The sequence below is a fragment of the Callorhinus ursinus genome, unplaced genomic scaffold (assembly GCF_003265705.2).
Source record: "Callorhinus ursinus isolate GAN/ISIS: 27379988/994484 unplaced genomic scaffold, GSC_fseal_2.0 scaffold4, whole genome shotgun sequence".
NCBI lineage: Eukaryota > Metazoa > Chordata > Mammalia > Carnivora > Otariidae > Callorhinus > Callorhinus ursinus.
Window position 1 is genome coordinate 11,754,567 of NW_027397066.1, and position 12,321 is coordinate 11,766,887.

General features: G+C 36.8%; 1 protein-coding gene and 1 long non-coding RNA gene across 2 annotated transcripts in view; both read right to left on the reverse strand.

Annotated features, from left to right (window-relative positions):
* LOC141372572 (uncharacterized) overlaps positions 1-12,321 on the reverse strand; it is a 120,382-nt gene that overhangs the window by 33,528 nt on the left and 74,533 nt on the right. The window lies entirely within an intron of this gene.
* FBXL5 (F-box and leucine rich repeat protein 5) overlaps positions 1-12,321 on the reverse strand; it is a 45,311-nt gene that overhangs the window by 18,274 nt on the left and 14,716 nt on the right. The window contains exons 5-9 of the mRNA XM_025887316.2: positions 10,048-10,230; positions 7,261-7,386; positions 3,416-3,564; positions 2,750-2,832; positions 1,119-1,844 (exon numbers count right to left, since the gene is read on the reverse strand). Of these exons, the coding sequence (XP_025743101.1) occupies positions 1,119-1,844; positions 2,750-2,832; positions 3,416-3,564; positions 7,261-7,386; positions 10,048-10,230 (1,267 nt within the window). The remainder of the gene's footprint in view (positions 1-1,118; positions 1,845-2,749; positions 2,833-3,415; positions 3,565-7,260; positions 7,387-10,047; positions 10,231-12,321) is intronic.

The window sequence follows — 12,321 nt, forward strand, 5'->3', positions numbered from 1 at the left end:
GTACTGTGTGCTCAAGTAATCCCCACTGCTGGGAAAGAATGGTGTCTACTCCAACTGCCACCTACCAAAATCCTTCGTTTTTCCTCAAGATTCAATTCAGTGTCATTTCTTAATTTTTTTCCTCTTTTTTTTTTAAGTAGGCGCTCCCTCCATGTCCAACGTGGCGCTTGAACTCACAACCCTGAGATCAAGAGTCAGCTGCTCTGGTGACTGATCCAGACAGGCCCCCTTCCTCATTAAATTTCCTGATCATTTACTACAATTGAATGAGAGGTCTGTCTCTCTCTCTCCTTTGATCCCTACAGAATTTTTACTCGACATCCCTTAAAGAGTGTACAAAAATAATACACAGCAACAGAATATGGTATACATTATTTTCTTCTGTTACAAGCCCTTGAGGGAAAAACTATCATCTCATTTATCTTTTCACCCTCTAAAGCACCTTAGAAAATTTGGAGGCATTTGCTAAGTATTGATTAAACTCAGTGTTCTGGGCGCCTGGGTGGCTCAACTGGTTAAGTGTTTGCCTTCGGCTCAGGTCAGGATCCCAGGGTCCTGGGATTCTCGCATCGAGCTCCCTGCTTAGCAGGGAGTCTGCTTCTCCCTCTGCCCTTCCCCATCTTGTGCGCGTACACGCACTCTCTCTAAAAAATAAACAAAAATTCTTTGAAAAAAAAAACAAAATAAACTCTTAATGTTCTTCCGTATATCACAAAGAATTTAAATGGACTGAAATGAAACTTCGAGCTCAAGTTATATTGTTCTAATGCTTTGAAGTAGGACAGATTCTGGTTAACTCTTTCGGTTAAACAAATCAGCTAAAAGGAATGACTTAAGTGAAATTTTAATATTCCATTTGAGAATGTAAGCATGTCCATTTCTTTTTTTTTTTTTTAAAGATTTTATTTATATGAGAGAGAGAATGAGAGACAGAGAGCACGAGAGGGAAGAGGGTCAGAGGGAGAAGCAGACCCCCTGCTGAGCAGGGAGCCCGATGTGGGACTCGATCTCGGGACTCCAGGATCATGACCTGAGCCGAAGGCAGTCGCTTAACCAACTGAGCCACCCAGGCGCCCCAAGCATGTCCATTTCTTAATATTCTGCAACTGATTACTTACCTGAGACCATGGTCTGTGATCTGATAACATCCAGACAGACTGAGAAAGAGAAGTACACGTCCAGTCTCTTGATCAGATTTTTCACTCCCAGAGTAAATTAAGTCTTTTCCTCTAGGCAATCTAGTCCTTGATGCTTTTTTACACAATGCAGAAGACTCTGGGAGTGCTGACACAGTTCTTAGAGCTGTTCCTGTACAACAAAACGAATGACCACAATATGCAAAGGCCGTAGAAGCACAATGCTGCTGCCAACAGACACTAGTCCTTAGTCCAACAATATCTTTACTGTAACAACCAGCAGAGGAACAACTAAAGTTGGATGCTGTTTCCATTACACAAAGACTTTCAACATTTCTATGTCTCCATTCTACAGCATCTTCAATATCAGCCAAATCTTCAGCATCTAACATCCACACATACGGAGAAGTGAAACTGTCAGAAGAAACGGGCTTAGTCCAGGGGTGTTCATTATCCATTTCTTCTCCAATACCTTTGTTAGTTAAATCGTGCAAACAAGCATACTGCTTGGCGGACTGCATGGTAATGTCTTTATTCTTCCATGTAGTCGAAGTAATTTTGCTTGAAGAAGTTTTTAAAAGGCCACTCTGATGAGATGTCAGAATTCCAAGGGCTCTAGAAATCTTCTCTAGAGCCACATCTGTAATTTTTTCACATCCAGACAGATCAAGATGCCGAAGACTCTGGCAGCAACCAAGCCAAGACCAACTATAATTAAGAAATAATAAGACTATCAGTGGATATTGTTAAAATCTTCAAAAGCACTTGACTGTATGTGAGTAGATAGAAACTAGAAGATTTAAAATCTAATATAATCAAATATTTACTGAATATCTACTGTGAGGCATCATTTTAGATGCTAGGGATAGGAAAAGACAGTAAGAGTAATTAGGGTCTAAGAGTATTGCTAACCTAACAGAAGGGGAGGAGAGGAGAAAGGTATGGAAGGGAGAGACTTCACTTATCATTCCAAAAAGTAACCAGGAGGAAAGGCTGTACAACACCAAAGAAAGAATAACTAATGATTAAAGGAAGAAGATCCAGAAGAAACAAAGTCTAGGAACTGGGAGAGAATTAGCCATAGCCAGAGAAAGGTAGACCTCTCCCTCTGAAACAGGTAGAGAGATGCTGATATAAATGCTAGGGTGTGAAAGAGAAGGGTGAAATAGAAGAAGAAGGAAAGTGATGGCATCTAAGGAAATAAAACCTGTGAAGATTGTAGCTTGAGGAAAATGTCACAGTTCCAGAATATGAAGAATGTAAGAGAAAGCTTTGCCAAATGGCATTTGGAGCCCAGATGAAATTGGAAACTTCTTAAAAACATATAGTGCCAATCTACATTGACTGCCCAGCAAGGCTCAAAGGTCTAGAAACAGTAACAGGATTATAAAGATGACAGGATGATGCAAATTGAGTTTCTGGATCGGCTGGACCCTATGGACAAAGAAGCAAAGAACTGGAGGGTACTATCAAGTTATAGTCATACATGACTGAGTTCTGAAAGTAAAAAATAATACAATTAAACTGTTATTATGGAAACAAACTACAGAACAATTCTACTAATTCATAGGTAGAAATAAATTATCATACTGAAATATTCAAAAATAACTAACCTGTCAAATGCAGAATCTGAAATGTCAGTCTGGGTCAGATCCAGATGCTCCAAGTTAGGACAAAGTTCTAAAATCTGCCTAACCTAAGGTAGGGAGGGTGGATTAAGAAAGATATAACTTAGTAAATAACATAAGCCAGTGGTTCTCAAGCTTTTGTGCATGTAAAAATCACTTCAATTCTGCATTACATATATTCTGGACTCAAACTCTGGAGAATCTGTTTTAATAACCATGAGATTAGACCCAGGAAATTTACATTTTTAAGGAATACCCAAGGAGATTCTAATGTAGGACATTACAAGACAGACTTGTAAAACAGTTATTTAATCTCACTTGCCTGTTTTACCAAGCCTTATATATAAAGAATCATAAAAAACTGGGTTTCATCACTTAACTTAGTATCTGTGAAACTGAATAAATTGTTTAACGTCTCCTAGTCTGTTTCCTTTTCTATAACGTGTAGACAGTACCTCTATACCAAAATTACTATGAAAACTGAAATTAAATAACATGAAAAGTTAGCAGTGCACGCCTGCCCATGGGAAGACACTCTCATGGGTAAACAGCTGTTTTTTTTTTCCTTCATTAAATTCAGGAATAAGTAAACCAAATTTAGATCACTGCTACTTTTTCTTAATACCCAAACTAGTGCTAATTTATACATACCATTTTGCTGGAAACTGCAGAGCTGTATGCTAATACTATAGTTTTTACTGAAGTTCCAACATATGGTAGAATGTTATGAATTAAGCCATGAAGTAAACGTTTTTCCATTTGTGCAATGCTGATAGCAATCGATTCCTCTGCAGACTCTTCTGTAAAATGAATTCAAAAATCTAAGAATTTGACACCACTAATTATAACTAGGCTACTCAAGGAATCACCAAGTCATTAAATATGAAATACTTTTTGCTATTCTTTTTTTTTTTTAAAGTAGGCTCCATGTCCAGTGTGGAGCCCAACGCAGGGCTTGAACACATGACCCTGAAATCAAGACCCAAGCTATGATCAAGAGTCAGGCGCCCCCTTTTCCCTCTCTCTCTTTTTTTTTAATACTTTATGCTATTCTTAAACTCCCTTATGTATGCAAAGCAACTTCAATGGATAAGGTCTCACTCACCAGAACTTAATATTTGACATGTCTGACATCAACTAAAAAGAGACAAAAGGAAAAAAAAAAGTTTGTAATGAGAATGAAGGGAAGATTTTTTTTCACTTGCTTCAAGGTTGAAGGTGATTAGGTAAGTATAGCAGAGAGAGAAAAATAACTCCAGTTTCAGGAAATTGAAAAAGTTTTGGAAAAAAAACAATATTTAAAGAACAGTAGAAGCTCTTCAAGAAAATACAGGATGTTAAAAGAAAAATGACTATGATAAAAAGTATCATTTGTTATTTTAGAAAAATAAAAGGTACACAGAGCTAAAAGGGATTTAAAACAACTGAGTGACCCTGGTCATAACGAATCAAACAAAAGTACCTTAGAATTTTTAAGAAGCATGACTTTTGGTTTTTGCTTAATAACTTCTGTAGAGCTTAGATGTTTACAATAAGATGCCACACTGTTAACAACCAACACAACAAACACTACAAACTCCAATTTGATATAAGGGAAAAAAAGTACACCAACTACACTAAAAAGAATGAATTAATAATTGTATCACCTTTCTCAGGACACTATTATTATTATGCTTACCTAAAGACCTAACCTGAATGTCTCTAAACATAAAATAGTTTAACAGAATAAATTAAGAAAGTCTCATTTTTAAGAAAGTCTCATTTAAAATAAAACTGAGTGTGGCTAACAAATGAAATATGAAAAGAAAAATTCTGAATTTGTGACTAATGGTTCCATATTTACAGATTTACCTAAATTTCTTGTTTAGGGTGCCCGGGTGGCTCAGACAGTTAAGCACTGCCTTCAGCTCGAGTCATGATCTCAGGGTCCTGGGATCGAGTCCCGCAACGGGCTCCCTGCTCAGTAGGGAGCCTGCTTCCCCCTCTGCCTCTCTCTCTATCTCTTATGAATAAATAAATAAAATCTTTAAATTTCTTGTTTAGTCAGACATATGTATAAAGTGCAGAGATAAAAATGACTGTTAGCAAACCCTATTTATTCTACTATAATTTTATTCCCAAATAATTCTTTTGTTTCTGTGGTCCTCTCTATCTAAATCTGTATTATTTACTGTGAAATCCTTAAAAAAAAAAAAAAAGAAATTAAACATCCTACGAAGAATAGTATCTTCCTGCAAGACTAGTAAAGACAACTAAACTAAAAAAGCGCTAACATAAAACACAGTTTGTAGATCCAAAGTTTAGTCTTAGATACACCAAACAGCTGAACACATATATTACCTTAACAAGGCTCAATCATTACAGCCTTAACCTTTACCTTCAATGTGAATCTTATTGATAAGCATTCTTTGGCTATCCTCAAGCGTTGAGACAAATACACTAAGTTTGGTAAAGACTTTAAAACGCACATGGGTTTTACTCAAATTTCTCAGAGGACCTTAACTAATCACCCTACTTAAAATTTTAATTTCTTTCCTCTCTTCCTGGCACTTCATTTTGCTCCATGGCACTTGACACTATCCAATATAGCATATATATTTTGCCTGGGTTTATCGTTTATCTCCACTATCCAAATTTTTTTTTTTTTTTAGATTTTATTTATTTGAGAGAGAGGGAGTTGAAAAGCAGGTGGAGGGGCAGAGGGAGACAGAGAGGAAGAAGCAGATTCCTGGCTGAGCAAGGAGCCCAATGTGGGGCTTGATCCCAGGACCCTGAGATCATGCACCAAAGGCAGATGCTTAACTGAATGAGCCACCCAGGCGCCCCTCCTCTCTCCAAATTTTAAGGCCAAGGATTTTTTTTTTTCCTATTTCATTCACTATTAACCTCATGCCCAAGAAAGTTCTTGCCACAGGGTAAGCATATCACCAAATCTAGCTGGAACAGACCTTTTCCTTATGTAGCATCCTCTAAATGTTCAAAACTATAACACAATGTGGTGACTTCATTTCACATAAGTAAACTTGTACTGAAATAATAATCTTTATATTTATACTCCTCTTTTTCCACGTTTAGTTCTTTTGCCAAGCCAGCTTACTATTTTTTAAGATTTATTTATTTATTTTGAGGTGCGGGGAGAGGGACAGAAATTCAAGCAGACTCCCCGCTGAGCACGGAGCCTGATGCGGGGCTGGATCCCACAACCCTGAGATCACCACCTGAGCAGAAACCAAGAGTCAGAAGCTTAGCTGACTGCACCACCAAGGCGCCCCCAGCTTAGTATTTTTTAAGTGGGCAAGTTATAAATAAAAATTCCCTACAGTTTCAGTTTTACCAGGTATTAGAATGTCTTATCTGTTGGGGTTTTTTTTCATGATTTCACCATCTTTTAGTAATTACTTCCTAGAATAGTACCTAAGAACTTGTATCTCCCTCCTCCACACTCCCATATAGTGTCTTTCTGCACCTCTATTGTGGCATTTTTTATTATATACCTTGAATTAACAATTACCTATTCTAGGGGCGCCTGGGTGGCTCAGTCATTAAGCATCTGCCTTCAGCTCAGGTCATGATCCCAGGGTCCTGGGATCGAGCCCCACATCGGGCTCCCTGCTCAGCGGGAAGCCTGCTTCCCCCTCTCCCACTCCCCCTGCTTGTGTTCCCTCTCTCGCTGTGTCTCTCTCTGTCAAATAAATAAAATCTTAAAAAAAAAAAAAAAAAGAATTATGTATTCTAAATTCTCTCCCATATGAGTTCTGTAAGGGTAGGGATAAAGTCTTAGTCATCCTTCAATTCTCCCACAGTGCTGTAAGAACAGCTACACTAGTTATAATCCCTCATCATTTATGGAGAATTTTCATATATACATTACTTCTTAATTCCACAACATTGTGAGGCAAGTGGTATGACTGTTTACAAATGAATAAACAGACTCAACAGCTTCATGCTCCTTCCTCTGGGCCACGATGACTCAATAAATATTGCTGAACTGATCAAATAAAATGGTCCTAAAAAACACACTGTAAACTTCAAAGTGCTATAATGAATCCACATTACTTCAATAAGGAGAACCACCATTATTTTTTGATTTAAGCATTTAAATATAAAAACAGATGGGAAATAACCCTATATACACTTAAACAGAATAAATTTTAAATTTGTTTATTATTCTTTCAAATTTTACAAAGTTGGGGCACCTGGGTGGCTCAGTCATTAGCGTCTGCCTTTGGCTTAGGTCATGATCCCTGCTCTGCGGGAAGCCTGCTTCTCCCTCTCCCACTCCCCCCTGCTTGTGTTCCCTCACTCGCTGTGTCTCTCTCAAATAAATAAACAAATAAATCTTTAAAAAAAAAATGTTTTACAAAGTAGCAGGCTTATAAACTCCAATTTCTTTAGAATTGTAAATCTTAACACCTAATAATTTATAAGCACTTAACTGTTAAATATATTAATTACTAAAGAACCATGTACTAATTTTAATTCCAAACACAGCTTACCAGATTCATCTATATCAGCATCTTCATCCCACTCCTGAAAAGCACGACTTTCATCTTTTCTGTTTCTCACCCATTCCTCATCAGGTTCCGTATCAAGTTCAGTTGCTGGACCACTATACCAGTCACCTACTCAACAAATAAATAAAGAGGAACAAAATAAGATTAGACTGGCTACCATTACAAAAAAAAAAAAAAAAAAAAAAAAAACCTCTTTACAATAAAAATCTCTGCACACAGAAAATAGGCTCTAAGCAATGGGCCAGCAATTGTTAGAAATGTTCAACTATGGTTTAAAAATTACACTTAATATGCAAAGGAATTTCAGACATACTAAAAAGAATTATGAAAAGTAATTATCAATAGTCTTACATGCAATTTTAGAAATCATTGAAAAGAACTTAACCTTTTTCCCCTACTGTGGCTTCACACTGGCACCAGCAATACCCTCCAAATGAGGATAGCTAATAAACAAAAGTAAGCAAAGACTTTCTGCTCAGTAGTGAGTAGTCGGCAATTCAGCAATAGGCAGGAACACAGTCAAAGGGAAAAGATTAAGGTAAAGCTAAATCATAAATTTAAAGATCCTGGAGAATATACTGCAATTAAATTACACAACTGTGAAGTGAGAGACAATGCGGAATTTATTGAACTCTTAATATTACATCAAAATTACACTTTCTCAATCGTTAACAGTACTCACATTCCAGGCTGGGTAGTTCTTTGCTGTGGGGAGCTGCACCGTGCACTGCAGTACAGTGTTTAGCAGCAACCCTGGCCTCTACTCACTGGAGGCTTGTAAAATCCCCCAAAATGGGACAAACAAAAACGTCTCCAGACATTTCAAAATGTTCCCTGGATGGTGGTAAAATAAATTCTGACTGAGAGTCACTAGAAACAAGCACCATAGGGGTGCCTGGGTGGCTCAGTAGGTTAAGCGTCTGCCTTCGGCTCAGGTCATGATCCCAGGGTCCTGGGATCGAGTCCTGCATCGGGCTCCCTGCTCAGCGGGAAGCCTCCTTCTCCCTCTGCCTCTGCCTCTCTCTCTCTCTCTGACTCTCATGAATAAATAAATAAATAATAAATAAATAAATAAATAAATAAAACATTTAAAAAAATAAAAAATATATTTAAAAAAGGAAACAAACACAATAAATTTAAAAAAAGATTTTTATTGAAACTTTTTGTTTAAACATATAAAAAACAAAAAAGGAAGCACAGTTAAGATCTGGTTAAGGTCACAGAAGTCTTGGGGCGCCTGGGTGGCTCAGTTGGTTAAGCGACTGCCTTCGGCTCAGGTCATGATCCTGGAGTCCCGGGATCGAGTCCCGCATCGGGCTCCCTGCTCAGCAGGGTGTCTGCTTCTCCCTTGGACCCTCCCCCCTCTCATGCTCTCTCTTCTCTATCTCATTCTCTCTCTCAAATAAATAAATAAAATCTTTAAAAAAAAAAAAGGTCACAGAAGTCTTGTACGGCATTTTTACATTTGATCTTTACATCAAATAGTACCTAATTATGTATTAATCCCTATTTAGTTATTAATAATTTAAAATAGAGCTAAACAAAAAAGTATTAAATATATCCATATTTGCCTTCTCAATGTTTCATTTTCCAATAGGAAAAATTACTCTACATAAAATAATAATTCTAATCATTTAATAAGTCTATCCAATACTTCAAATAGCTTTGCTCAAAAAATAAATATCTAACAACAGCTATTTTAAAGGTGCTATATATTAACATAAAAAATAATTTTTTAAATTTATAATTTAATTATGTGAGAAATATATATCTCCATGTCAAAGTGACAAATTATAGAAAACAAAAAAATTTAATTTAAATGTGAAGTTAAAAGAGTCACTTAGAAGAAACTATTTTAATTCAGTTTCATATAGAAAAATGTATGCCATATTACTTGCTTTTACTCCATGACTGCACTATATGCTCATGAAAAGAAAATTTTCTTTGTTTACATGTAAAAGTAACTTACCACAATGAAATAAATATGAAATTGTGATTTAGAATGAGGCATTACCAATCACAAAAAAAACATGCTAAAGACAAAACAGATTCAGTTATTTTAAGCCACTACCAAGGCAGCCATAAGTGCCCCATCTTTAAATTCTATAGAATTTATTCTACATTTTTAAATAATCTAATTATTTAAAGCTTTTCTGACAAGTTAATTTCATTTTAACTCCAAATACAGGCAAAAGTAGAAGTAGCATTTAAAAATTAGCATAAAAATTAGCATAATGAATACCCACGACCTCATCATTGATCTTCAACAATTATCAACATTTTGCCAATTATTTTGCATTCTCTCCCCTATTTGTTTCTTAATTATCTTTTTTTTTTTTTTTAAGATTTTATTTATTTATTTGAGAGAGAATGAGAGACAGAGAACATGAGAGGGAGGAGAGTCAGAGGGAGAAGCAGACTCCCTGCTGAGCAGGGAGCCCGATGTGGGACTCGATCCCGGGACTCCAGGATCATGACCTGAGCCGAAGGCAGTCGCTTAACCAACTGAGCCACCCAGGCACCCCTATTTGTTTCTTAATTATCTTAAAAGAAATTGCGCACATCATATAAATCACCCACGAATACTTCAGCATTGCCAGTTTTTCAAAAGTGTTTACAAAAAACACATCATCTAACTGTGAAATCTCCTTTTTGGTTGACCTCTCAGAATTTCCCTCCCTGACCCTGCTTATTAATGTCTACAAGTAATCATTTTAAAAAATAGATTGAAGTAATTTTTAAAACAAACTAAAAGTCTCATTTACCTACCTCTAGCCCAATGAACAGGGTAAAGATGTTTCCAAAGTGATCCAGTTTTTGCGAGCTGAGACCATTTAGTGCTTACTTGACTGCATCGACACAATTCTTGAGGATTAAGGTAACTGAAAATTGACAGCATTACCTCAGGAGGAAGATGGGTTATACCTGTGGATTGTTCTGACACTTCCGCTTCTGAAATAAAAAAAAAAGAAAAACTTTAACATTAAAGGCTGTTAAGAACAAATGCAATAAGAAATTACAATCGCATTTCTATAAATAAAATCCAGTACCTAAAGTCCACTCCTTCCTGCTTTCAAGATGTGAAAAGGAAATAACATGGATTAGTGGTAACATGGGGATGTTCAACTTGTTAAGAACCCGTAGGATTAAACTATCATGGCCCAAATCATACTTCATCAGTGGGAACTACAATAATGAACACAGAACTGACTTCCTCTTACAAAGGCGTCACAGAAAAAACAATACTCACTTTGTAGCATAAGAAGCATCATTTGAAAAAGGAACCCAGCAGGTTATACAGCTTCAAGTGTAGAGTCGGCCAGATTATGAGATCTCCAAGACATTTTTAATGACACACACAAATCTCACAACACGTTCCATTCATGTATTAGGACTCCTGTCAATATTTTCCTTGTGCTCCCTCTTTGATTTTCACATTTGGTATAAGAGGTCTGTGAAAACTAACTTCTGTAACCACAGGTGGCCAAACCTACTACTATTTGTGCGCCAGTTGAGACACTGTAAACATTTCTAATGTTGGTGTACATTTATCAGCAATCTTTTGTCAGCAACTATTTTAAAAAACAGTCATTGAGGGGCGCCTGGGTGGCTCAGTCATTAAGTATCTGCCTTCGGCTCAGGTCATGATCCCAGGGTCCTGGGATCGAGCCCCGCATCGGGCTCCTTGCTCCGCAGGAAGCCTGCTTCTCCCTCTCCCACTCCCCCTGCTCGTGTTCCCTCTCTCGCTGTGTCTCTCTCTGTCAAATAAATAAAATCTTAAAAAAAAAAAAAAAACACAACAAAACAGTCATTGAACGTCCCATTTCCTGTAATGAATTACTTCATTAGCAATTTTCAAAAAAATGCAAATGAAATGCTACAATACAGACTACAAACTACAAGAGATTCATCAATAAGGACTGCAAAGAATTTGAGGTACACCATATATCTGATTTGCCCTCACAAAGCAACTTAAATACAGAAATGCTATGATCAAATTACTTTAACCTAACCCTTTTCAAATGGCAAATATTTAATCACAATACAGCTATAATTTGCTTTGAAGGAGTGGGAAAACTAAATGTAGTAAGTGTGATGCTTTTAAATCCCCTGTTATAATTACAATTAAACTAGACACAACAGGTCTTGGCTTGGTGTCTAAGGCACAAGCTGCATTTCAGAGTGAGCACACAAGCTTTATGGGTTTAATTATAGGTTCACCTATAAAAACACTTTTGTTTCAACATGCACCTCACCTACTTTGTTAAATAAAGAGGAAAGGACCAATTTCAAAGAATTTTAAGCTATTTTAACAGGAATGTCACTGATATTGCCCATCTAGAAGCAGAAAAGAAATTTTTACTAGCCTGAGGATGCCAATTTTCTTTAATGACGTTTTAAAAGGCAAAGCTACCAAAGATCAATAATAATGAGGAAGTAGTCTATGAAAAAAAAACACAAGCATACTTTATTTGCATTTCTCATATGTTTTCTCAAAGTAACTGTGCATAGAAAAACAATGCCTCTCATACCTGCTCCCGTGTATTACTGGATATAAGCTAAGAGAATGACACATGGAAAAAGATGGAAATAAAGCTATAAACATAACTGATTTTAAAGACTGATGGAAAAAACAAGGAAGATAAAATAGTCACTATAGTTAATGGAGCTCAGAAAGCTGGATGATAGGGAGGGAAAAAAAAGGAAAGCTGGATGATACTGCAAAAGTGCTCTGTATATGACAGCTTTCAATAATTCTGACTGACCAAAATAATAATAATTATTATTATTACTATATAAGCTCCTTTAAGAAACACTATATTGCACGTGGCCCAACATTACATTGCATATGGGATGTTAAATTATCATAAATTATACCAAATTCTTAGAAATTACTGTCTTCGGGGCACCTGGGTGGCTCAGCTGGTTAAGCATCAGCCTTCAGCTCAGGTCATGATCCCGGGGGCCTGGGATTGAGCCCCACATCAGGCTTCCTGCTCAGCGGGGAGTCTGCTTCTCTCTCTCTCCCCCCCACCGCAACCA